Here is a 27747-nt window from a genome sequence, read left to right on the forward strand (position 1 = left end):
AGGAGTTTATTAAATTACACCAGAAATCTTCAAGAACGAAACACGGATGTGGTTCCATTAATGAATTAAGGCTAACAAGAGTCCCGTTTTAGATTACTGAACCAGCTTGTTACTCGGTGGGTGCATTGTTTCTTCGGTAGGGAGTAGAGACAGTGGATAAAGAATAATTTTCAAATCTACAAGTGTCTTTATTGGATATAAGGCTCCTACATTGCTGAGTACTATACATACTCGAACAGTTTCGAGTGTTCTGCCCTTGAACGGGACCCTAATTGCTCGCTCGTTTCGTGGCTCGTCGAGGCAACGATGACTCGCTAAAACATTCGTCCAAGCGTGGCACTAACAGGAACTGCTAACAACGGGCGCTAGGCGAAGACAGAGAGCCCCAGGAGTCGAGGTCGTGAAACCGGAACGGAAATCGTTGTTTTATTACAAACAACAGGGGCTCGTCGCGTGCTCTACAAGTTATTTACAAATCGTATCCCCTGGTAGAAATCGTCACGCCGGAGAAAATACAGGATCTCTCGAAACGGCCCGTCGCGTCGTCCCGCGGTGGATCGTGAAATTAAACAAAATATCCTTTGATATTTACTTTGATAGTTAATGTAACTGGTCGTTTTACGTATCTATGTATCGCCTAGACTGGCTACGGAGAACACGCGAGCACTGACCAATAAAATATTGCAACTGGTATACATTGATCTATACAATCGAATTTTACGCATGCTTTTCCCCCACGAAGTCACGTGTGCGAAATAAATGTGGGTTGGGTCAAAAGCACAGAGACTGTTTCGAAAGATTTTGTAGCACAATACCCGCATTGCTTCTATATGATAGTTTAGTAATTTTCGTATTTGGAATCTAAGGGCTCTTTGGAAGTCTCCATGCTTCTGATTTGATACTTTTTCTTTTTACTCGAATGCTGTGTTTGTGTGCCAAAAAGAAGAGGCTGAGAAAGAACTTTCGTGCGATTCCTCCCACGTACCAGATATGTTGCAACTTTATTTCTTTACTTTTGTTTGCAGGGGGACACTTTGGATGTTTCCTGGAGCATTGGGCCACAGCGATTTTAGCGTGATTTCGGGAGACGGGCTTCTACGAGAGTGAGTACAGCTAATTTCATAGTTTTCGCATCCGCGCGGAAATCGAACTTAGAGGTAGTTTGGATTTGGAGTTACAAGCTTGGGATCACAGACGTAAAGCAGATTGAGTAATTACGATTGCTTTGAGAAGGGGGTGTGGTGGTGTTGATAGTGAGCGGTTGCTTGCGTTGCTGATCAGAAGCTCGAGTTAGTGTCCATCTTCCAAATAAACTGCTATTCTTTTGGACTCTGTGCCACTGAATCAATCCAACGGACTGAAGTAGCTGATGAAACTCAGTTTAATCAGACCTTAAAAGAAGCGCGGATAATGAAAAAGAAAGTGTAATCAAGACATTGCTACTAAGTCTAAACTTTAAATTGTGAAAATACGTAAAATAAGTAATACGAATTGTTAGCAAAGCTGATTCTAATATTTAAAAATATATAAGAATAGACAGAGAATGAAGGGACACTGAATTCTGATCAGCAACGAAACAATTGCCTCGAATTGAGAGCAAAAGAAGTTTGCTGTTCAGAGATTTCAAAGCTGCTTCGTCGTCTTACACAATCATCAACCTCGCCATCTCTACTAGCAACGGCACCTTTGACACATCGACGATTCTCTTCGATCGATCGGATCCACTCGACAACTTATGTTTCGCACGCAAAAACGGAAAACGCGTTCCTCGCACTCGGCCCAGAAAAATAAATCATTCGCCCGCGCATCGTACCGCATTACAAATATAATACATCGACGTTTACATCGGTCTCCATACTAAAATATATGTATGTATATACTATGTGTATATGTATATGTGTACAAAAGAGATCGTCCCTCTTCTTTGTCTAAAACGAAACGAAAGCTATCCCAGAAGAATGGCGTCGGGTTCTAACGCTCTAACGATCAAGGCTCTGCCAACACTTAACGCGTGGATCGCGCAACCCTCCCACACAAAAGATCAACTCGATCGTTCATCCACGAACGTCGGACGATATTAATACTCCCCATGAAAAACAAATCGGAATATTTTCGTGGATGACAGATGATTTACGTGAAAACGACACAATGGTATGCTTGGTAAACCGTTGCGTGGAAAACATATTTTCTTCGTCCGACGACGTACTCCTCGATTTCGATATAGAGAAACTGATCGTCATGTCGAAGAGAAATATACGCGCGATCGGTATCGTCTCCGCGCGGGGCAGGCGGCTTCGACTTGCTTTCGAAATACGGCGGTACCGATGCACACCTAAACCGTAGGCGTGACCAGCTCGAGTCCTACTGCGATCGCATCCACCTGATGGAGAAGTCCTTTAAACCGATCATAAGCTGGCATATCGACAGATATTTCTACGCCGACGACACGTACCACCCTCCTATTAACACTTATCCATTCTTCATTCCGACGCGTCACTGGAAGAGAACGATGCTATGAGTATCGGTATCCACAGGCACGCGTCTCACGGTACTCTCCTAGGGAGAACGCCGATGAAAGGGACGTCCATCTACCTACTCCTGAATCGGTTCACGGACAAAGACCGCGACGCACCTTTCATCGCGAAACATTTTATGCGTTCCACGTGGGCGGCATGGACCTGACGTGCGAACATTTTGACAATCTGCTAATTCTGTTGCGAGAAATCCTGGAGAGGAATGTCCATAGATGGGCAAAATTTTTATTTAAATAGAAATTTCGAATGAGGAGTAAAAGTTAGAAAAAAATATTTATCATGTGTAGAATAAACTTATCCCGGGTTAACTTTATTCGTCGAATAGTCTAAACTTAAAGTGACTTTTATTCGGTACATTATTTAAATCATTTTTTATTTATTTAACGTCTAACTCTGAAACTTGTTGCCCTAGGCGTGTCTATTGTATGGATCCTATTTCTCCATGCCGCCAATGCGAAATTAAATAGCTTCTTCTTTCTCTTGCTTCCCACCTTCGGATTAGATGATCACAGTTACAGTCTGCTTCGATGTATTTATACAAAATTGTTCCACCGATTACGAATACTCGTTATTGTATCTCAGAATTGCTTTACGTGCTACTCATAGAAAACACTTCAGACGACATAGAGCTCGATCTTCCAGCCTCCGCTCCTCCGCGAACAACCATTAAATCGTGAGAGAGAAGGGGAGGAGAGACTGTTGAGAGAGGGATTTCGGAAGGTACGACGATTGAAATTGAACGTTTCGCGAATCGCAACTCCACTGCTCGACGACTATCCGGTAGATTGAGATTTCTAGAGAACGGCGCCATCCAGGCAGAAGGTCAATTGAAACGTGTAATTCTCTGCGCGCTTTTATTCCGCGCGCCACTCGAGCGCGCTCCCCTCTAATTGTAAGTTTCAAAATAGCCACTGCTAGCGAATTATTACATTTGCCATTATTATTATTATCAGTTTCCAACTATTATCCAGAACTTCCATTTACATCGATCCTCCGATCAGATTCCCTTTCTTGTACACGTAACGGCTCCCTCTTTGCAAGTAATTACCAAAACTGTGTCGCGCTGACCCACCAATTTACTTCAAATTTCTTTCGTTCCTTTTGGACAACGGGTTTTCAATCAATTCTGCCGAATTACTTGAATTCACGCGGGGCGGAGTGTGGCTTGTAGACGAAATCCAAGGAAATATTCATTCTCCTCCGAAACGAAGGCTTGCACGAGAGAATCTTATCCCATAATTGAGGCAAGTTATGCAGGAAGCCTTGAAAATGACAAAAAATTAGTTAAACACAGTACTCATAATTTTCTCATAATTTTCTGACTTTTACTTTGCAAAAAATTACCAATTATTAAAACTACCAAGTCATCGTTTCATTTTAGGCTTAAAAAACAAAAGCTGCAGAAAATTTAAAATAATATTAATTACACTACTGACTACTCACTATTAAAAAACTCGCCCACTAAATTGTACATTGCAAACCAACGACAAGAAATATAATATATCCATTTGAAATAAAGCTACTTTAGGGTTTGAGGGATCAGTGAGGGTTGGTAGGTTTCTGCATAACTTGTCCCACAATTTCTACTGGTTTCTCAAAGTAGATCCGTCTTCGATCGATCTCAGCCACTTCACCACACCACTGCCCCAGTATTTCTATCTAAAATTCTAAACGCTCGCAACAAGTCCCATCGAGCGGTATCCTCGGCTAGAAAGTGCACGAGCAGCTGTTCCGAATTTAGAAGAGACTTTTCAGAAAACTCTCTGAGAACAGCAGGGGAAGGTATTGCCATTTGGTTACATTTTGGTCGCGTGTGCAATAGCTGCCGTGTTTCGCGAGCGAATGGAAGGGGATGCGAATGTTTTGATTTCGCGGTGATGTTGGGACAGAAAGTTAGGACACGTGTTTATACCCAGGGCAGGCAAGCGTAGGGGGCACACTTATTGTAATTATGCACAAACGGGAGCGAGTGTCTGCCTCTGTGTCAGTGGTTCCTTGGTAGTACAGGATCGAGCTGCGATTGTTCTTCATGAGCCGGTTCAGAGTGACCGGCATTACTTGTGTGTCGCTGTATCTGGGCCCTCTCCTGTACATGTTGCTGGACTTTTTGCTGTGGTCTTTGGAGTGATTGCTGGCGTTGCTGGCGCTGGCCGTCTGGTTGTTGTTTGTGCTGTGGCTGGTGGATCTGATGGTGTGGTTGCGGAAGCTGCTGGTGGATTTGTTGCTGTGGTTGCTGTCGTTGGTACTGTTTCTGTTCTGTGCGCTGACGTTGGGATTGTTGTTGAGAAACCTGATGTTGCTGTGATTGGTGCTGTTGCTGGCTCGGCGGGTGCCTCCGTTGCTCCAGGCCAGCGGCCAAGTAAGAGAACAAACAGAGTACCGAGTAACAGATTTTATCTGCCTGCAAATGGTATCGTGTTTGTTAGGACGTTGACCTTCGATTGACAGTAAGATACAAAAGCTGGTGCGTTGTTCTGTGGCGAAAAATATCACCGCGTTCCTTTCACATTGTTCTGTGTAGGAAATTTAATTTGAGTCTAGTATTTGATTCTCTATTTTCGTAATGCCCTACAAGTCTTCGAGTTTATTTCACTCGGGAAGGTTCAAGGAACGAGTAACATTCGTTGCTGCAGAACAATGCGCAGCTTCAGCTGCACGTAACCAGAAGAACATGTGTCGAGTGCTAGTTCCAAAGCAGAGTAGCGAAGGGGAATAATTGTGGATATAAATTATAAGTGTACTAAGTATGTTCTTTGGTTCTTGAGTGCGTGCTCAGGATGATCTGGAACAAAGTGCAGCCGAGCTCCGAGTGGAAAAAGGAGATTAATCTAACCACGGCTGAAGTAATTCAAGAGGTTTGCAAAAAGAAAAGAAAACTGGATACACTGTGAATTCCTTCGGTCCTTGTTCTCGACCATCCTGGTAAACGAAACTTACGCCGAAAGAGGGGAAACAAAAATGGCAACTAAACCTTCATGCATTGTCGGTTTCAGGGTTGGCTTGAACCTCAGACGAGAGTTCAGATAACGCAAATGCAACGGAGAATACCCTGTGCATGCAGTAGCACAGTTCGTTGGCCTGTTACACAGCACACAAACAAGAATATCTTTTAAATAATCATTCAACGTGATCTATAACTTAATCAAAAAGTAATATGAAATTATAGGAACTACAAAAGATATACAATAAAACAGTAACATTGATTAAGTTCCTAAACTACAGGTGTCAAGTCTATACACTCGATAATTGTACTCACCATTTGTGACTTATATTTACGTTGAATTACTTGTCTAGTTTTAGGATCTGAAAGGAATGAGCACAGAATTAGAATTTCCAAGTCGAACTCCTCGAAATTTCTGTCATTCGACCTTCAGCCATCCACTCATTCGTTTTCGTGGGTTCTATCGTGCATTGGTTCTCTAAGCTCTAAGTGAAAGATAGTTACAGGGTCGTTAGGTGAAATAACAATCGGGGATTACTCACTGAATTCTTCCAATACAAAGATCCCATCCTTCTGAGTAAAGCACTTGCGGATATGATCGAGTCTTACAAAAAACTGCAAATAACACGTTCGTTTGGCATTAGTGGGGTCGGACACGCGGGCTTTCGGGGAATCTACTGGTACATGCACACGTTGTGAATTATTCTCTATGTGGCCTTTTACGCCAATGAAAAAAAGACCGTGTGCGCCAGCGACAGTTCGAGAGGCGAGAGGTTCCTTCGCCGAATGTTCTTTTCGACAATAGGAAATGAAGCTCGCCATACGTAGTCTTCGAATATCGCGTACTAATATCGAATTCCTCTAATACGCATCACAGTGCACCTTATTCGAAAGCAAATCGACTTTTCTAGGGCAAAGAAATTCCTCCATCCATACTTTATCCGTAATAATCGAGCTTCGAGTTTTTTTTTTAAATTTATTGGTTCGTTTAATTCGTAAGGATGTCAGAGATATTTCTTCGCCACTGGCACCAAAGCTCATTGTTCCTTCAATCCACGCTACTTTGGAGCGCGTTATAGTAAACACAATGAATGATGGTCAAATCCCATTTCGATTTTCATCTATAACATACATCTAGGGAAAAGCTGCCTGTATAAACACATTTTACTCTCCCGCCACTTCTTTCCGTTTCCGGTGATCGAACACTCCGCACGCAAGTGTCGGAAGGTCTACGCGTGATTTAAGTTAAGGAACCATCTAACACCTCATGCAAGTGGAGCCAGTATAATCCGAGCAAGATCAAGTAGCCAATTAAAGGTACTAAGCCTTTCACAGAATTTCACACATACACGATATTTATTTATGAAATATGAAGTACTCTTGAAGAGCTGATTGATCTTGCTTTTCATAGCATCGTTCAAGTGTACTCGAATCTAGTTATAGAAGACACACCTCCAAATCAATTACCATTACTTAACACGTTGACTGGCATTTTCCATTAGTTTACACTGATTCAAAAACATATCGTCGAATTGAAGAATAACTCATAGTTCAATGATGCATTCAATATTAAAATATTAACTAATATTATTGAGTTTATTAGTATTATTCCAGTTTATTATAAGCATAGCGAAGAAAACTTGTCCCTAATTATAACATGCCAGTCAATATATTAAAACTTGCCCCGAGCAAACCTCCAGGGACACTGTATTATTCTAAACAATACTTCCAATGCTTCCTAGAACACATGAACCTGAAAGCACTGTCTTAAAAAAGGAGACACCGGGAGAAAATATTACTCCACCTAAAACAAAGCATTACGTATGTACTTCTTCCTATTTAACGCTGTTTTACCCCCCTTCTTCGATTTGCGTACACAAGAACGGTTACCACTGAGGAGCATGCAAGAGCGAACGGGGGTGTGGGGCGGGGTGGGTGGGGGGTGGGGGTGGTATATACGATAAGTCTGAAGCGTCAACGCAATCCCCGCATACACCATGCATCATCTCCTCCGCTAATCAAACGCCAAGACCCCATTCAATCCGTACGAAGCGGCTCGTAAGCGACGTTAATTATGCCGCAGGCGTCTGACGGCAATCGAGGCGATCCAATTAGTAGGTGATCGCCCGCGGCATTGTACGCGCGCAACAAGCGAATGAAAAAACAGCGGGCGGCTTTGCTCTGGTGGCAAGCACACTATGCGGCCCATTCGTATGAAATCGGCAGCGACATAAATAAGATAGGCGTCGGGCAGGCAGGCAGGCAACTCTGGAGATGGCCTAAAACTCATCCGATATAAATGTCTAAATATCGATTGCTCGGCGTCGATAAATTTGCCATACATGTGCGATTGCATTGTCTAACAGGAGACGCGGTGGACAGCTCGACGGTCCCCCAGCACGGTTTCAATGATGCACAGTCACGATTCCATTCAGATTCGACTGCTACCCGAAAATGTACGTGGCTTGGGAATATGTCTGGGTGTGTGGTCACAGGGGGAGATGTTGTACAAACAGTGTGGGTTGTCGGGTGGCAGAGAATCGAAACATCGCGTGTACAGCGGTGTCATGCTGTAGGGAACAGTGTTTTTCAAACTGCTGACAGGACGAACCGATTTGTAAATTCACTGGGTTCCCACCCTCCACCCCTTTTGATTTTCTTGTTTTTTTTTTCTCACGTTTCGAATGGATAAAGTCACCTGTGGCTACGATACATAGTACTGTGTGAAGGGGTGAATGTAGATTTGATTCGTAGATTAAATGGTGAGATGTTTAAAAAACACTGTTGTGGAGTGTATACAGGGCAGAGGGGTTGTGGGACTACCTTATTCCTTTCGAGTCGATCGCCACGTTTCCTGGGGGTTTCGTTCGTGAAATGGGACGTCACTATATAGCGTGAGATTTTTGCTTTACTACGTAACTGGTAATGTGAGAGTGGTTTCATGGGCTTTGCAAAAGCGGACGACTCATTTTCTATCGTACATATATATCCAGTTCTACTCAATCATGCAGTGCAATCGGATTCGTTTATTCGTCTATATCTTTATCGACAGTCCCCTGTCAACGTCATCCCCTGAATCCCGTCTGTCGGAGGTACAATAGTGGTCAAAGGGAATTGTATCTCAAAATTGATATCCCATAGATTGAGGGGTTACCAGAATAAACAAGTGATAGCAATATAAAATTTAAATCCTAATGTTAATTTAGTTATGGAGACATAAACAAAATAATTTTTAAACTTTCTTTCGACCACTACTATATCATTGAAGTCACTGTTTGAGGTATCGACGATAGTTATCACTCGTAGTGTTCGTCACCCGGTTTTGCGCGCGATTGGAAGGTCAGTAGGGATTGTTAAACCGGTACTAAAAGCGCACTCTTCTTCTGCCACATCCAGCAGCAGCGTTTAAACCGAACGGTGGTTTATCGAGTGATTTAATTAAATCGCGTGGCACAGTGGGGTGGGAGCCCCTAAAAGTTGGCGAAAAATCGAAATACAAAAGAATGTTTACATATCTGATTTTTTATCCCTGGTATAGTTGAAATATGTCCGCACAATAAAACGTATATCCACAGCCTGCTACAACTCTTCCTTCCTTACCCGAGTCTAGGAATTGATGCCAACTTTTAGGGTCTTTCACCCCACTGTGCGTCAGGCGACACACGGTGTAAGTCAGTGTGGAAGCTGTAAATGGCACGGATAGATCGTGAATATATTGTGTCTCATACGGTCGAGTCCATATAGTGTAACGGATGACAGAGGCTATGGTAAAATAGAGAGAGAGGGAGATTTGGGAGATATATATATATATATATATATATATATATATATATATATATATATATATATAGATATATATAGTTGCATTGTGTGCACCGAACATCGCTCTACTAAGTTGCACTAAACACTACTTACAAACAAATCTCATCTAAGGACAATATATATGTGCTCTATTTTACATATATATTGCCGGGCTGTGCCAAATGCAGCAGAGACACTGTTCTGCGTATTAATAAGTTCGCTATGTCCCTGAGTCGGCTTACTTTACGATATATCATAGGAAACATATACAACGTACGTATATATACGAGACAGAGACAGGTGTGTACGTGTATGTGTATGTGTATGTGTGTGTGTATATATATATATACACATATATATATACATATATACATACATATATATATATATATATATATATATATATATATACACATATATACGTGTCACAACTAACACCGATCGATGATAGGAAAACAGTTAAAGGTAGACAGAGCAGATCAGATTCAATTTTCAAATGCACTGTTAAGAGTGTGGTAGTATAAGTAGACAGTAGTAGTAGTAGTATATAGTAGTAGTATATATATAGTAGTATATAGCCGTATTATATATATATATATATATTTTATTTATATATATATATATATATATATATATATATATATATATATATATATATATATAATACGGCTAAAAGTAATGGTGAAATAAAGAAGCATTTCCGGAACACGGCCAACATTGATTATAATATAATTAATAATAATAATAATGATGGTAATAATAATATACTGAGTTCATATAACAAACAGTGATTTAAGTGATTTTTTTAGTACCTCGAAATCCTGTTTGCCCAGCCGGGGCAACATGTCGATGGACAGGACAAGAAAACAGAAAACAGAAAAACAGAAAATTAAATTTCTGCCAACAAGTAGTCAATTAAATAAGGGTATTGGGTGTACAGATCCAGTCAGATGGTGGATAATACAATTGGGGGTGGGTGGGTGGGTGGAGGGGGCTCGGCACGATGATCAGATTACAGGCTAAATATCACCTAACGTCATGGCCGAATACAAAAAATGGCGTAGATCTTTTTCCATTGTTCAAGGACCATCTCAAAAGTTCCCCAAGCTGAGAAAAGTCTATATCGCTTCTCTATTAATGATCGAGGAACCGTAGCTTCCGCGAGCTTCCTCTGCGATCCGATCCCCAACCCTCCGACCAATTTTCCTCATTTTTCGAATAGACTTTCCTCGCGTGACCACGACAAATAATAATGATATTATAAAAGGAAAAAGAAACGGTCGTTAAACTCGTAGAGAAAAATATAGATATATAATATTGCATCCAACATTCAATACAAATTATAATAGATATAGAGGAGTAGTATATATAAATATATATTGTATGTAATATATATATATGTATATATATATAGAGAGAGAGAGAGAAAGAGAGAGTGATTGAAAGATAGAGAGAGAGAGAGAGAGAGAGAGAGAGATAGAGAGAGAGAGATAGAGAGAGAGAGGTAGAGTCAAAGGGATAGTCTGTTATTCTCCCTATTTCCTTATTACTTATAGGATAAATGTAATGATTTATATAATACAGATAAAAGAGACTGCAGCTGCACATCGAGCTCCATGCAAGTAAAACACTGATTAACGCTTCAACAAAATGTTACCCAACAAAATCACCGGTAATATATATATATAATTGTATATATCGTGTATAAATCTGATTTATCGCACACATTATTATAGAATCGTACGTATAGTCGTATGTGCGATAGCACGTTGTACATGATATGGATGGGTATGTAATATGTATGTACAGTGACAGAATTTTCCTTGGTTTCAAGCAGTAGTAACCTTTCATAGAAAACATTCAATTAAAAATTGTGTAACTTCAGGATAAACCGAAACGATCTCACTTTCGGAACATATATATGTCAATAAAGATTCACGGCACTGCTAAATGTAAGTGAAGAAATTTGTTTCATAGAAATTTCATTTATATCTTGCAACCCCCAATAAACAATACATTTCCTGAAAGCTGAACCGTTTCACTATATTCCGATTCGCATAGTCTTCCATTTAGTGTTTCATATGAAAAATTATTGGTGGCTGAAGTCAAGAGGCGAAGGTGTATGTACATATGATTCTCCCTGTCACTTTGTACGTATATAGACTACCCTATTCGTGAATATGGAATACAATTACCACATATCAAATGTCAGCTAGCAAAATTAAAGAAAAAAGTATCCAGCGAGATAGATAATATATCTGGGTCTCTTGTCCTACGTCGATTTAACAGTCTGTGTCTGTCGTGGGTGTAAACAGTAACAGCGTAGGTCTACCAAGCAATAGTGAGGTCCACGTATCTTTTATTTCCCACTACCACCTCTTAAATCCTTCAACAACCCACATTATCGCTCGGTATACCTATATAAGTGTGAGAATATACAAATTGTAGGTCGTATTCGTGGCTGTCTATCATAATTCCCCCTCTACCATTCGTGTCCCCTTCGCTGTTCCCCTGGCAGCCCCCCTGTGTGTCTGACTATCGTGTAATGGCGGCCTGAAAAGTTGGAATCTTTTGAGAAATGGTGGATCGAGGTGTGATCGGTCCCGCCGTTCGGTCCCGGGTGATTTCGTGTGGTGATCCTGCCGTACGCCCCACAAAAACTCATACATAAGACTGTTAAAGATACGTACAGATACAAATTAAGCAGATCGTGGTGGCTAGCGATGGGAGATAATATTGAGTGGTCCTTGCATCAATGCAATAACGAAAGGAAGAAAAACACAGAGAGAGAAGAAGATTCAATAATCGGAAAGAGTATGAACAGTAAAAGGGGGTGTCTGGGGGGGGGGGGGCAAGTGGGTGGATACGCTTCCCTTATTCCGTTCGCCTCCGCCCTATCTTAGATTCTCTACTTTAGCTAAAGAATTCCTCTGTTAATAATTACAAACATTATCAAATTAATTTCACACATTCTCAGCGTGGAATTCAAGTTAGGCGAGTCTCGATCGAGCCGAGGCGAACCGTTCCCCAACCGATCCCACGTACAATAACTCGTCAACAGAACAAACGTCTCGGGGGTTGTCGGATCGCTGAAATAAACACGGTTAACTATAGTAATACTATTCGGCCATCGTGGAAGACATCGACGAGAAGCAAATTCACGATATCATATTCACACAGGGTGTTTTCGTAATCGTGGTACCATAAAAAAGGGGTGATTGCAAAAGTCAGTCGAAAATACAGGAATTTTTGGAAAAATTTCACTCCACACTTTCGACTCATTTCTGTTCGAGGGATCGCCTCCCTCCTGCACCACGGTTTCGGAAGCACCCTGTATATAAAATTGAAGGAGATAGTAGCTAAACGGAACCTGAAACGAATCTCTGAAAGCAATAGAGGGTGCCGTAGGATGTTCTCGACGTTAGACGAATAGTTGGGACCAATCGGTAGAGACAAAAGAAATGTTCGTACAGTCGACACGTGATGTCAAAGGTACTATTCCTGCATTGTAGCGCGTAGAACATAGAGAAATGGGGAGAGGGGGGGGGGGGTAGGGTGGTGGTGGTGGGTGCACTTTTAGGTGCGAGTCATACCTTGCTATTCGCGAAGAGGAGACCCACGCCGTCCATGCAAACCTGAAGCAGCCCACCCTCGCCGGTGCGCATGTCCTGGACAGGGAATTCCCCTCCGAGGTCAAATTCGTCGTTTGCGCATCGGCCGCGGGCAGCGGCCTTTTCCATCGCGTCCTTGATACAATAATACAGCTCCTTGCACTGCAAACCAAGTACTTCCTTAATAGACACTTAGAGAATTAAATAGAACGGATGGTGTGGTTGAATACTATGGTCATCGATTCAAATTCCCATGAACACCTATCTCCTCCACTTGAGATGCAATTTCGACCTCCCCTTTTTCACAAAGAATTTTGTGTCAGATTAGGTAACCACATATGATCTACCTACCTTCTTAGTGTAATACTTATGAAGCTGGGTTTGTTTATCGATCTTTCTCCAGAGGCACAGCACCTTGTTCTTCGGGCTGTACGTCATGTTGACAAGGTGCTCGAACCACCATCGCTCGACGATGATGCCGTTGACGGACCTGAGCACGAGGCCGTCATGCCGGACCTCGAGGAACCTTAGGTCGCCTTCAGCGTCCACGCCATTGTGCACGGTGAAGGACTGACGGTGCATTTGTCGAGACGTGAGGGGCTTCAAGTCTATATCATTTCCGTACTGAAACGTTGAACGAACCGTTCATTAGAAGCGACACGGTGCTCGGGGAGGTTTGAAGCTCGTCTCCACTGGTAGACAGAACTCGGCGACTTACGAAATTCTGTATCTTATCGAGCAGCTGATTGAGTTCCTGGCTGTGGACCAGACCAATGTGGCTCTTCCCAAGAAGCCTCCTCACTTTACGCTTCACCTCGTTCTTCTCTGCGTTCAGCATCACCAAGATGGCTGTCAGATTGTGCAGCAGGGTGCACAGTAACCTGTCCTCGTCGTGCTCCAGACGCTTCTTCTCGCTTTCGCTGAGGCTCTTGTACCTGTTTACAGAGATAAGTTTGAGTATTCGACTGTCACAGCTTTCTGTGACTATGGGTGACAACTATCAGTGACAATTAGATTCTACTGTATCATTTGTTGTTTTATCAATTTGAATTTAAATTCTAAGGTTTGCAATTATTCTAAAATTCTAGGATAGATCACTCGTACCTTTCCATCATTTCCCCTGGGCCCTGATCCATGCCGATCATGTCACGCTCTTGGGACACCGCGTCCAGGAATGCGTCCTCCCAAAATTGCATCTGGTCCCACAGTGACGATCGCTCTTTCCCCAATAAACCTGCGCGGTATTATGAGATAATCGAGCCTTGTTCTCAACTTGGAAAATTTATTTCACAACGCAAGTATACCTTCGAACAGGTATGTCCTAGCAATCTCCGGGCTAGGAGCAGTCGTGGTTGGGATCAAGCTCCCTCCAGGGTACCGGAAGCCAGTGCTCAAAGATGATTTGTTGGACCAAACGCTGCCAGTTCGTTGCTTCGCTTGACGGGGGAACTGAAATAGTAGCAACCACTTAGAACCCCTAAAAAAACCCATCTCAAATATTCGTTATTCCGTACGGGGCTCGTGAAACTGATCGACTTATTCATCTAAAATTCTAGCAGCAAGTAAGCTCGATTAATCCTCTACGATCGAAGAAAAGCCTCGAATAATCATAGCTACTTTTCCAGCTTGCTGGAGAGTTTCTTGCAAACGTTCTTCGAGTGCAGGACATTAATACCGTTTTCGACAGTGTCTTATGCGATTCGTGATAGGATAGTACTGGGTCAACGCTAAAGGCTAAGCGATCGTTTAAAAGTACATGTGTTCTATCGTGTGCTACAGGGTCTTCAATATCAGGTGGTGATTCTATGTAACGAAATAAGATAAAAATCAAGAGCAAAGAAATTAAGCTGGAGGCTTGGCTTTTTAACCGGCTTCAAAAAGAAGGAGGTTATATATTCGGCGCTGTTTTTTTATGTTTGTCCCCGCATAACTCCTCAGCATATGGACAGGGGGATACCCCGGTGGGTCCATCCTACACTGCATAAACATTGGCCCAATATTTTGCCAGTTCTGGTTAATAATAAAGACTATTGTCACCTAATTATTATTATTATTATTTTATGGACGTACGCGCATATCTTCTCAGCATGTTGTGTCAATATATATAAAACTAAAAAGTTAAAAATAAAAAATTTAAAACAAAATTATAATCGACTTAAAAAAAAGTAAAAAATAATTTTTTCCTTGATTCATCTACGACTCTCATCTTTTTTTAAGTCAGCGCCTCATCATTTGCACTGTGTAAATCGAACCCCGACTTAAAAAAAATTGAGAGTCGTAGATTAATCAAGGGAAACAATTTTTTTATACTTTGTAGTCCATTTTTATTTTTTTGAAGTCGGTTTTAACTTTTTAAAATTTTTTTTATTAGTTATTTAAAAAAAGGTGAGAAACACCTGAAGCGCCACTGTTCAGTTCTGTTCACGGAAATTGCCGTGCTTCGGGCGCTCCTCTCGCAAATTTTTAAACATTAACAGTGCTTCCCAACCTTTTTTGAGTCGTGACCCTGTTTTATAATATTCATAAATATAATAAGGTAAAGGAAAAACATTAAAAATAGGTATTTCAGAATATAATTCTAACTTAATGATATTAAAAAAAAAACCGAGGCAACCCCCTAGAAAACATTTCGCAACCCACAGATTGAGACTCACTGCGTTAACAACTAGAAAACCAAGCTCTTTGATGTTCGTCTTAGTTTGTTGTACAGAATCACCCTGTAAAATTTACGTGTAAATTAAGTGTACATATTCTCCCACCTGACGCCGCGCACCCCGCATACTCGGGACAAAAAATATAGGCCTCTGTATCTCGTATTAAAATCGAATTCACAGTGCACAAAGTAGCTTCAGGCAGTCCATATTTCCTGCCCCAAGTATAGCGAATAAATTACGTGGTTGACGATACAGAAGCTTCGATCGGCATGTTCGGTGTGCAAACACTGATCTAGTGACAGCAGCAACATGCTATTTCCGTGGGCGGATGATTCTACGTTAGTAGTCACTCTCGAACGTTTCCCGTGTCTCTTTTTAGATGTGCAGAATCTTTCATAACAAGTATCGCACAAGCTCTTCGTCATTCCTCAGCGTGGACGCTAGCTATATAGTGATCTAACGACTATTCGCCACGCGGCGCAACGGTCCCGAGCCGACTGCTCTAAACAACTAGTTACTCTAGCGGAATGGTTAAAAAAAAATGACGAAGAAAAAAGAAGAAGAAACGAAAGGGTAACTGATTCAGTGGATAATTTACATTGCCTTGCTCGACCTCGCTATCAGACACGGTGCTTCGGAAAGAAGCTTGGTGCGCTTGCCGAAAAGCAGGATTAGTGATAATGCTACCTCCGTCTGTGGACAAAGCTTCGCTGCTTCCTGTTCCACCTCCCCGCCCACTCTAAAAAACACACGACGCTTCTATATAGCACAGTTATAACATGAACGTGTCGCTAGTTTGCTCCTTGAGATTAATGCACCCGAACGACATTCTTTCGTCCAAGAAAACGGCGATGATGGCCGTTTTGCCATTTTGCTTGCAAGTTCCTTGGGCAATACTTATCGATTTCGCCTCGTGTGCCTATCGATACTTAAGTACGTATACATATAGAACAGCCATCGTTTCGATAAAAGGATCACTGTCGCGATGGTTGACCGAAAGGGTCATTGTACAGTGTCTTTATCGTTAGTTCTACCGACAAGGCGTAGCGATGGCAACTCGTAAAGCCGCACACTGACCGAATTGGCACGCGACGTATGCGCGAAGCGTTGTGCTCGAACATCGTTATTTTACCTCAGAGTCGAACGACGTTAGCCTGCTGAGGAACTTTCCTTTTTTACTGAACATATCGAGGAACATGTCCGTCGTTGATTGATTCCCATCGGCCGCTGGCGATGTATGTCCGCGAGGCATCTCCAACTGAACTTGTGGTGGTTCTATCGCAAATAGAACCCAGAATGGAGAAATCATTTTTATCGCACCTTGTAATTACGATTTTATTCCATCACAAACCTGGCTTCTGCGGTGCATCGGTTGGCTCGGGTTGAATAGGGGATTGCGGTGACTTTAGGTTCTCCCTACTCCCGTCGGGACTAGAGCCCTGAAAGATTTATGAAAGATAGTGTAAAGTGAGTGATATTAAATAAGTGATATTACATAGCCACGCACTTGGGTCATCATGGAACTATCGAAGCCTCCCTCCGAGACGTCCTTGCTCCAATAGTGGGTATGCGCGATTTCCATCAGCTGGAAGACCGATGCCATTCCACCCAGGCCGAAATTATTGTAAGTGTGTCCAAGACCGTGAGCCACTGCTTGAAGGCACTTTAGCATTCCCTTGTAAACTGGTTTCGAGATGCACTGTTAATAACAACCAGGGGTTTATGTTATTCTAAATATTGAAAAGAGCCTCTGCGCTTTTTAATCCTCCCGTACTTAAATTGTTACGCCTCTGAATATTAAGCTCACCACGTCGTCGATACGATCGTCAGGGCTGATCTTCTTGTTCAGACCTTTGTTCAGCTTAGTGACCACTAGATCCCTGTAGCTCTCGTCCTCCATCAGCTTTTTCAGCCTGTTCAGCTTGAGCCACCCGACGCCCTCCCCAGCTATAACTTGATTCACCACCTGAAATACACTCGTGTTCTTTATATGAACGCTGGAAGCCTTGGTGCGCGACTAGATTCAAAGCCTTACATCCGTGAGGAAGGCTTGATTGTCACTGTTTGTACTAGACCGTTCCGCGCTCTGCATCCTCTGGATGTCCTCCTGATTGCTCTTGTTTGTCGAGTGTTTTATCAACGATGAACGCTCGACTAGTCCCGTTTTGTCTGTTGCAAGGGAAGAGAAAGAGGAACAGCTGTTTAATCGCTCAGATGTTAATTAGACGAGTGAATGAATTGTTATTACTTTTGGGGAATGGCCCGAGTATCGGTGTCTTCTTCTCCGCCCTCTGCGACTGAGGGTGCAGACCGGTATTTCGATTAGAACTATTTTTACTGCCTGCGAATTCCACCAGAAATTTGTTAATACAAATGTTTCAGTACGGGTACAGGACAGCTGGCACTTACCGAATAGATCACTAAACATGCTGCTCGTCTGCGCAGCGATGCCATTTAAATCACTACTAATATTGCTGAAAAAATCACGACCGATTTCCCTGCGCCCTCCGCGATTATCCGAAGCCACCAACTGCGTGCTAATCGAATCCCTTCGCATCGGTCCTGGAGACGGCGGAGGCGACTGCTGCGAATCTCCAAGGCCCTAAATCAATTTCACTCCCGATAGAAATGCTTCATCCTCAAATTCTTCCAAGCTTTTTTGAAACCTACTCAACTCCTTTTCAAACGAAATATACTTGTTGTCAAACAGATCACGTACCTTGAGCAATCCCTTTTTCGTAGCGACTTCTTTCGCACTCTTCGTGAAGTCTCCGAAAGTGCTCTTCCCCACATAGGTCAAATCATCGAGGGTGTTCTTGCTCACCCCAGCCGCGGTCTTACTCGCTTCCAGAGCTGTTTTCGACGCCTCTTGCACAGACTTAGACGCCTCACCCATCGCTTTCTTCGTCTGCTGCGTCAGCTTTTCAAAATCCCCAAAGTAAATTAAATCGCATAGGAAAAAATTCAATTAATTCCTTTTTCCTTTAACATACTTCTGAAGAGGTATTTACCTGCTCCAGTGGTGCGAACAGGCTTTCCTCTCCAGCCTCTGTGATCTTCTCTTTCGCTTGATGTTTCAACTGTTGCATAAATAGACCTACTCTATTATCGTGTCCTCCGATTAAATTTATCCCTTATAATACAGATTTAAATTGGTAAAACCACCTTGTCCATCTGAGCAAGGAGTCCATCCTGGCTGCTCTGCCTAGTAGTCTCTCGAACCAAGTCCTTCGCCTGGGTGGCGATCTGTTCGAACAAAGACCCCTGGGACCCCTGCCTCAGAACACCGTTCCCAGTCACGTTGCTGCCACCTTGCCTCTGCGCGCCATCCCCGAGTGGTTTCTGAGTGCCAGTGGTCAAAGAGAGTTGTCGAGGGACCGAGGATGATTCGGAATTGTCGTTGCTGCTGCTGCTGCTCATCTGCCGAGGTAACAGTGGCCCCGTGCTCGTTCCGAAGCTGGAGGTTCTCGCTAAAACGTTGCCCACGCTTGGGTGACGCTGGAGACTCGCCGCGCTGGGTTGCATCTTTGAAAGGGAATTATCGAGATTGAAGATCGTCTGGCGAAGTTCGTTGGAAGAAGAGTCCCAAGATCGTGGGACAGGAAGACGGCTCTAAATCTTACGGGGACGTTCTTGGTCGATCTTTACAAGTTTTTACAAGTCTGAGTTTAGGCACCTGTTGCGAAAAGAACTTCGGAAGCTACCGAACTCGGGGTTGGAATGTTTAAATGGGTATTTAAGATGATATCTCTCGGGTGTAGATACGTGGAGCATTGCATTTAGATTGTTAGGGGAATCAACAGGTTCGGCTGTGTTTTTATTGTTCGGTGTGATGCGACACGAGAATAATTTGTCGATCGTATTCATGCAAAGTTTCCCGATGGTGCGATTAACACTGAGAAAGTGCCATGTCGGTTCTCGTCCCGTAGTGTACAGTGTGTAGCGTGAACTGAGGGGTGCGGAACACAGACCATGCATTCATAACATATTCCTGAAGAGAAGTCCTACAGAGAAGGATAGTAAAGTGTCTTTCACCGTGTGGCAAAGAATTTTCAACAAGTTAGTTGTGTGATAATTCATAGTTTCAAGATTGCTCTGTAGTGAGTGTGGGAATGAGATCATTCAGCAGATGCATAATAAATGAAGGGGTGAAGGGAGGTACCATGAACGTCAAGATAGTGTTTCATGCTATACACACACCCAGACACACGCAGATTCGAAAAATGTCTGTCGACCAATGATACAGCATGCAAGGGTCGAATGTAGGGCTCTTGATACCCAGTTGTAAATCTACCAGAGCAATAGTAAGTTTGAACATGAAGTAGTTATCAGCACCCTCTACTATAAATCACGAATTCTTTGGAGATAATCACCCAGATTCCAAATTTTATGCAAAAGTCTCTCACAAACTTTCTTTCTACCCCCTATTGCTTGGCTTACCTATAACCAGGTGTTACTTAGTTATAGTTAATGAAATAGATATAGCGACGTTACAAATTAAATACTACTTAGGCTGTAGGTGGATAGGCATCCCAAGTGCTGGAAATTTCTAGTGAGTGGGGAATACTCGAGTACGCCCCGAGCACCTCGCTACATCTGCTCCACCAGCCATACTGTAATGTAATACAAGGTCAAGAGCTCTATTCGAACGTGAACACCAAGTAGAGAAGGTCAATCGATAGAGGCAGAGAAACCGAGACTGTCGTGGAGGATGACTCACAGGAACGACATATCTACTGACACGCGAGGCCCTGTGGGAAGCGGCAGGACGTTCAGTGTCGCTGATGGTCGGAGTGGCTAACGACCCCATGCCTACTCCGAACTGTCCTACCGAACTTTGTGCGCTCAGGATTGTGCGTGCTGTTATTGTTGATGCAGAGTCTGACTCAAAGCTACCACCTTCCTCTTTATCCTATGACCAAGTAGTCGGTTAACCAAAAGGTGTAATAACCAAAAAGAAAATGATCGGGATAAACTTTGGAACATTAATGGATGGCTTCGGAACGTACGGAAGTGGACAAGGCGAGACACAAATCTTCTGGTGCTCTCAAACTCGCAGCTTATATTCCATCCTTCGGCTTTACGCCTGAGCAACTATTTCCGTTAAGCTTGGCTCGTGATCGCGAGAAGATTTGGTTCCACGATCACCACGACAAAGAAAAATAATGTTTTTCGATAGAATCCTATGTGCGAGGCTCCTTCAACTCACGTTTGTCGATTGCGAGCCCTCCTGGGCCTTAGGATTCAGCTCGAACTCCGAGTCCCTGTTGAAGCTGGGACTGCTCAGGTCGCTGTGACTCGACGACGTGCTCGCCGGGCTCTCAGGCCTCACCGTGGGCTCCTCCTCGACACCGGGGTACTGCAGCGCACTGGGTGGCTTGTACACATTCTTCGCGTCCACTGACAGGGACATCGGCTGCGGCTGGGCCACTTGTGAGCAATTGTAACCTGTCACGTTTTTACATGCAAAGTATCAAAATAATATAAAAATTCAAAGACACGTCTCTACCGTGCCACCAGCTGAAAGCTCAAACAGAGATCCCACTCACTAGGAGACAAGTCCGACGACACCATCTCGGACACAAAGTCGCTCAAGGATGAGTAAGACGAGCTAGTGTTCTCAGCATCCTCGGAGTCCGAGCCGCTTTCGTCGGTGGGCTGGGTTTCGAGGTCCTTCATCGCCTTAAGAGCGTTCGCCAAGGAGCTGCCCGAGTCCCAGACCTGACAATAGATCGGGTCGAGTCCCGAGGCGTACCATTTAGGCTTGTCCCCTATCTGGGACGGGTCGAACACGCCGGTCTGTACGCGAAGGAACGCCACGTTGCTGGGGGTCAAGGACCATTCCGCCAAGTATTCGACCGCCTGTGTCCGCGCGAATTTATTGAGGAAGTGACTGGCCCTGGGTCTCGAGCGGAGGAACGAGTTGATCTGGAAGGCGACCACTGGCCTGGGGTAGAGCCTCAGGGTTCTGGTGTGCTCGGTGAAGTTCGCCAGCAGGTTCTGGGAGTTGAAGAACCGCACCATCGCCACCCTGGTAGCGACGTCCACCGAGTCCACGTCGTTCGCGTAGATGAAGGGGTTGAACGGAGGCGTACTCTGGGACGTGGGCTTCTGGGGCGACGAGGAGCTGAGCATCTGGGATACGGAAGGTCGACGGGGCCCCGTGGTCATGCCTGGAGAACCCAGCGGGCTGCTCTGGGGGTGGGAGTGGTGGTCGATGCTCGGTCTCTGCTTCATCGAGGACACGCTGTGGAGGGAATGATAATTCTGATGACACATTGCAGGACAGTAACACTTTGCACACACCTCGTTAGAAGGATACGGCGTAGATATTATATTGGGAAGCTTCGAGCAGTTGCAACTGACAACGTCTAGAAATTTCGGGCAATAAGTTCGTATTTATCATGGTACCTCAAAGTGGATAGATGAGAAGTAACGCTCTCCCTTCTGCTCGACGCCTGCAACGAGGTCCGTGGCGTGGTGTCCTGCGGTAAGGGTTGCGGGGTCGACATGCCGGCCATCGCCTGGAAATAGTATCGGCCATGAAGCAGGGATCGAAACAGTTCCTCGATACTGTTCCTTTAAAGGCTTGGTGTTACTGAAGCAACTATGTCTACTGGGTCTAACCCTACGCTCCCCAATCTGCGCCCCCCCCCCTCCCAACTTTACCCTTGAATCATTCTATATTCTACCCAACACGAACTCAGAATAAAGGATACTGTCAGAGACAGACTCCCCCCCATGCCGCTAACTACGACACAACAAGGAAGTCAGCTATAGCACGCTACATGCAAAAAGAAATGAAATATTTACACCAGAGCCGGCTTGGTCCATCAGTTGCATCGCCTGCGGAACCGAACGGAGGAGCAAGGAATTAATCAACCACCATCTCGATCACCCCCACGGTATGGAGTTTCGGTAAGACAGCGGATATCATGAAGGATCTCTCTCATTGTACCTGTCTCAAGTGGTTCTTCAGTATGCTGCCCTCGGGCTCGGGTAACGGTGGCAATTGCTCCTGGCCGGAGCCAAGAGGCGCGTTTATCTTATTGCTGTCTAGATCCACCAGCCAGATGTCGTCGGGCATCTTGAAGTTCGTCTTGTACAATAGAAAAGTCGCCGGTATACCGATCACGAACGGCGTCGGGGCGAGCAACAGCTGCTCCGCGCAGCTCATGCAGGTGGGCAACAATGGTATCGCTGGGAACATGTACTCCAGGGGGTAGATCATCGTGACAAACGCCATCACGGACATCGACAGGGCGTTGTAGTCGCGGGACTGCAGCACGATCTGAAAGAATTCTTACCACTGAGTGGGATTTTCCTGGAGAAAATGCTATTTGGTAAGTTTGAGTTGGTGAAGGGAACTCACCTTATGCTCCAAGAGTATCAGCGTTAGGACCTTCAGGCATATGTCCACGCCAAGAAGCTCCAGGGGTAAATGCAGGGGGAAATCGACGAGGGAAAACCTAGTATGGTCTGGCAGAGCGAAACAGAGGGGTGGTTGCATACTTTGGGACACTATCTCCACCTCGACACGGGTTTTCGTGGGAACTGGTACTGGACTGCTCAGCAGACGCAGTATCCAGGTCTCGATCTCCCTCACGTCGTGGAGGACTATGGACGGTGTTCCCTCGGGTGCCAGTCCTATAAGGACACTCCACACCGTGTCCCTTTGGAGGATCGAAGATTTTAAGAAAAATGAAGAATTTTTTTTAAAAAAACGGAAGCATATATTTTTACAAAACTTTTTGCACTTAAAAGAGCAACATTTAAAGAACATTTGGTATTTTTTTGTAGAAAAATATTTACGTTTATAATAAAAATACAACGACATCCAAGAAGCCTTTTGTAAAAACGGTGAGTAACATATCTAAAAAACTACTGCACCAATCTTTCTGAAATTTTGTGGGCTCATTTTTTATATAAAAATCTACTGAATGACGGAGGGATTTTTTTCCATTGTATAATTTCGATTTTCTCAACGAAAAACGATTATTAGTGATAACTATGAATCCATTTTTCGTTGATTTCGTTGCCACAAAATTTCAGAAATATTGGTGCAGTAGTCTTTGAGATATCTTGCTCACCGTTTTTAAAAAGTAAAGTTCTTGGATGTCGTTGTATTTTTATTATAAACGTAAATATTTTTCTACGCAAAATTTACGAGATGTTCTTTAAATGTTGCTCTTTTAAGTGAAAACAATTTCTTTAATAGTATATGCTTCCGCTTTTTTAAAAAAATCACAAACATTTGCCTCTTTTCGACCTTTTGACTAGATATAACCCCTTAAGAAAAAGAGGAGGCCCTTTCTTTCGACCACTGTAAGTCAATTTTAAGAACTCTGGAAGTTCCATTACCTATTGGTCTGCCTGGAGGCACCCACTTTCTGCGGCGAGGAGCTTTCGTTGCACGCGTCGATGATCTTCCTCAGAACGAACAGGCATTCCCGAAACATGGAGAAGAAGGGGTGATGGGAGATGATGCAGAGTGACGTCAGAGAATGATTTCGTATCCTCTGAAAGCAGAGACTTCTGAGCCTGTGCCTATCGATTTCTTCCTGATTCTAAATAGTTCCCTAAATGGCTGCGTTAAGTTTCACCCCAAGCTGGGGGGTGCATCGAAGAGCCTTGAATCTAAGAGGCCCCAGAGCTCTCCAAGTTTCTTCGCTACCCCTCCTCGCAGTTCTTAATCAAACTTTCTACCCCCGTATCGCAATTATCCAGTCTACCTGTCGTCTACGCGAAGCACGAGGGGATGGGGAATGACTTCCTCCGCTCTCGCTGTCTCCACTTGGCGCAGTAACGCCTAATCTCGGTGCACTGGGTACGTGTGGAGTGTCCGAGTCCCTTCTACTGCTCGGGCAATCTTTCTCAGAGTCACTGGGACCTACTGCACTGCTCCTATAGTCGCTATAAAGAACAGCTAGAGATACAGTCTCATAATTTCTGCGCAGTGGGAGTTTAACGCGTCTGCTGGTGGTAGATTTTGGTTCTTGAACCCTTTAATTAACTGGGTACAACATTGTTCCTTAATAAAGTAACTCCATGGATTACTAATCTTATTTCTGCCAAAATAATGATAAAATGATGCGTTATAGTTCACCTAGAAAAAGCAGAGTCCGTGCTCTTCTCCATACTCTTCCTCCAGCTCTCCCTCCGAAAGGTGGTGTTGTACTTGTCCCTTCTGACGGATACTCCGCCGCCAACCACTGCTCCTACCCTCTCTACAGGCCGATAGAAGTTCACGCAGATCCCATACCGAGTCTTGCCTATGACGAAACATACCCCTTATAATTCACGATACTGTACATAATCGCTTCGAAACAAAGATCCTCAGCAGTCAACTATGGAAGACCCGTTAAAAAAGACGCGATTCTGTACCAGAGTCCTTGTCCGTGAGGGTGAATGTGAAGGAGGTGGCCTCCCGCAAGGCTGTGCGTTTAGGTCCGATGCTGGTACAACCCTCTGGTTGGCAGAAGTACACCATGTCCAAGGGTAATGGAAAATCTTTGTGATCCTCCACTGGGTATCTCCGCAATAGCTCTGGAACCTGGAACGTCCACTAGTCACACCAACGCTATCGAACTGAACGATACTCGATCCTCGTTTATCTGAACGTTTTATATTTTCTGGAGAGCATCGAAAGTAGAGGGCAACGGTGCCTGAATGTTTATTTCGAAAGGAAACCAAGCTCGGAGTTGGTTCCGCGCGAAACTTTCCCGCCAGAAGCGATTAAAGGGCTATTCTTGAAAACCCAGCCCCGCTTGAATCGTTAAAATCAATTTTTCGGGGATATTATTATTAAATGGAATTATGTAGCGTGGTGGAAAGTACCTGCACAGGCTGTCGAGCGACTGACGGCAGTCTGGCCCCCACGATGGCGAGGTAATCCACCAGGCGGGGGCACAGGCGCCTGTTCTGTGTGTCCATGGCTGCAATTCACAGCTCTGTCACCGTTCTGTACAATGTGTACGGGTGATCCGAGCCGTCGGCCTCTTCTCCTGATCAATTTTCGATCGAATCATGGCTGTGTCATTCTCCGTTTAGTCCCCCATGTCTGGAAACACAGAAACTGTCTTCCAAATAGACGCCTTTTCGCAATCCTACGTCACATTATCTCGTTCCCATGTCCTGCTACACTAGCTTCCAATTACACTTTAAAAAACACTGAAAAGAATCCCTCGGAATTTAATCGCGGACCTCGTGTGACACTCAAGTTTCATTGCAGCGATAAGAGGGACGCATGACTTCAATGTCAAGTTCTTCTTTCCAAGTTGCTTTATAAGTCTCATGCAAAATAGGGAGGACTGACTCCCAAAAGAAGGAGAAGCGGATTAATAGTGGGTCCGATACTCCGATTGCGTGGAAAATAATTCGGAGTGGGAATTTCATTGATTTCTCGAGCCCCGTGACCTATATTGAGTTAGCTGGGACCACGAAAACGATTTAGCGCGAGCTCCAAGTTTATTCAGCATTCTTTCAATATTTTCTAGCGTCTTGCACATTTATTGAAACGAAGGGGCCTTTTTCTAGTGTACCAACGTAGCTGTCTACACTATTTAATCACTTAAAGGGAGTCCCCAGCCGAAAATTCGTGATCGATGAATGCCCTGAAAACATATATATATATATATATATATATATATATAGATATATATAGATATATACACGTTCGTGTGTCAGCACAAAGTTGCGTGTGCGTTTGCGCGGAATCGTACGCTCCGTGTTAATCAGGACCCTTCCCAAAATTTCCCTCTGCACGGACAATTTTATCCTCAATTTAATCAGCTTCAGAATTTCGGTCATTTCCTTGTTGGATCTAAGACAAGGACATTTCGAAGCGCCGTTCTTTCACGCAGAACATCCCGTTTCCGTTTCGTTGCCCGCGGTCAGAGCGATAAACGCAGAAACGAGTTATCGAAGGACGTAGATTTCAAGTTTAATGTTGCGCACGTAATCCAGAAGCCTCGCCACGAATTCCTAATTACGGTTGGCGCTTTCCTCGCCCCCTAAACTATCACTCTACCATTTAACTCGATCTTGAAAAAATTGGTCCACGCGGGGGTGCACTTTAAGCGAGACTTAAGCAATTTTCCTAGACGGACCTTGAAAATATTTCAAGTTTCTTGTGGATGAGTAAATGCTCTGTCTACGTGCCATTGAACCGGAGGATTTCCCTAATCTACAGTAATTGCGTTAGATTCCCTCGTATCGATCCTTGCAGAATCAATGATGCGATTACCCAATTCTACGCCCTTTCTTCTGAATTTTCCAATATCCCGTGGGCTGTTCCAATGGCTTTTAGGTATAGTGGGAAGTCAATTCAGCAATTAGAATTTTAAAAAAATTGAGTAATTATAAGAGCAAGAATATTCGAAACAAGTACCTTGATTTTTCAAATCGATATACCTACTTCGAGGATCCCATACACATTTTCTATAAAAGAATTGTATTCATTTGCAACGTCGCAGCGAATCGATTCTCCATTCTTCGATTCTCAAGGGGGCATCGCGAATTTCAATCTACATTTCCATGACAACTTGGCAATATGTTAACACTACAAAATAGGATTGGAAAATTCGAGGTTCGTTCGATACTCTCACAATTCAAACCCTCTAACTGTTATAAAAATCTGATTCGTGCTTCTACTATTCCCTGTCCCCTTGAATCTTATCACGAATTTCTACTAGGAACGAGGAAACTATGCACGTACGCCGAGTATTTAGAAGCACTGTTCCTTATTCCTGATTTTTCTTCAGACTCTCCCTCAACGAATTCTGGAAAAATTTCGGTTATCGCGAAGGACTTACGTTTTATTAGACAAGGATGATGGAGTTGGTCGTCACGGTGGAGGATCGTCGTTTGGAGGTCGTCATGGAAAAGCCACGAACTCACTCCGTATCGCCCAACTGGTGATTCCACACTGGCGATCGTTCGTACAGGAGCTACTAGGCAGGCGTGCAACCAGGGACGGCACTTGCGTAGCAGAAGGGACATTTCGTTACCCTGCACAGGCGACTTTCCGTCTGCCAGGTCGTCCAACTCCCCAGCAAGGCGAATTCTCTTCTCTTCCACACTTTTCTTCCAAACTCGAGATTTCGACATGAGATTCAAAGTTTCGATTAATAGGAGCGATGGCGAATGGTTGAAGTATTATCGATTTTCTTCAGCTTATCCCCCAATTTCTCAAATGGAATAAAATA

General features: G+C 43.8%; 2 protein-coding genes across 11 annotated transcripts in view; one reads left to right on the forward strand and one right to left on the reverse strand.

Moving 5' to 3' along the window:
* Positions 1-164: 164 nt before the first annotated feature.
* Rab3-gef (Rab3 GDP-GTP exchange factor) lies at positions 165-27655 on the reverse strand. 10 transcript variants are annotated; one of them, XM_076821970.1, is made up of 34 exons: positions 27355-27653; positions 25379-25601; positions 24926-25094; positions 24648-24813; positions 24274-24454; positions 23903-24060; positions 22914-23214; positions 22500-22832; positions 22355-22387; positions 21953-22065; positions 21091-21788; positions 20751-20989; positions 20262-20453; positions 18707-19066; positions 18553-18621; positions 18261-18461; positions 17951-18143; positions 17790-17882; positions 17577-17710; positions 17349-17507; positions 17049-17240; positions 16893-16980; positions 16674-16816; positions 16140-16280; positions 14192-14336; positions 13992-14121; positions 13606-13822; positions 13239-13511; positions 12870-13049; positions 10089-10097; positions 6018-6090; positions 5791-5837; positions 5472-5665; positions 165-4935 (listed from the first exon to the last, which is right to left on the reverse strand). In XM_076821970.1, the coding sequence occupies exons 2-34, from the start codon at positions 25472-25474 to the stop codon at positions 4428-4430; spliced, it is 6228 nt and encodes a 2075-aa protein (XP_076678085.1). In that variant the 5' UTR covers positions 25475-25601; positions 27355-27653; the 3' UTR covers positions 165-4427. The 10 variants fall into 10 exon arrangements, with proteins under 10 accessions (XP_076678085.1, XP_076678084.1, XP_076678086.1 ...); XM_076821975.1 differs by having other exon boundaries at positions 4795-4935; positions 5506-5612; positions 24926-25106; positions 27355-27655; XM_076821969.1 differs by lacking the exon at positions 10089-10097 and having other exon boundaries at positions 24926-25106; positions 27355-27655.
* Positions 4754-27747, forward strand: part of LOC143374105 (CD9 antigen) — a 47820-nt gene continuing 24826 nt past the window's right edge. Inside the window, exon 1 of the mRNA XM_076821989.1 lies at positions 4754-4893. The gene's annotated coding sequence lies outside the window, so the exon portion shown is untranslated. The remainder of the gene's footprint in view (positions 4894-27747) is intronic.

The sequence above is a fragment of the Andrena cerasifolii genome, chromosome 10 (assembly GCF_050908995.1).
Source record: "Andrena cerasifolii isolate SP2316 chromosome 10, iyAndCera1_principal, whole genome shotgun sequence".
Taxonomy (NCBI): domain Eukaryota; kingdom Metazoa; phylum Arthropoda; class Insecta; order Hymenoptera; family Andrenidae; genus Andrena; species Andrena cerasifolii.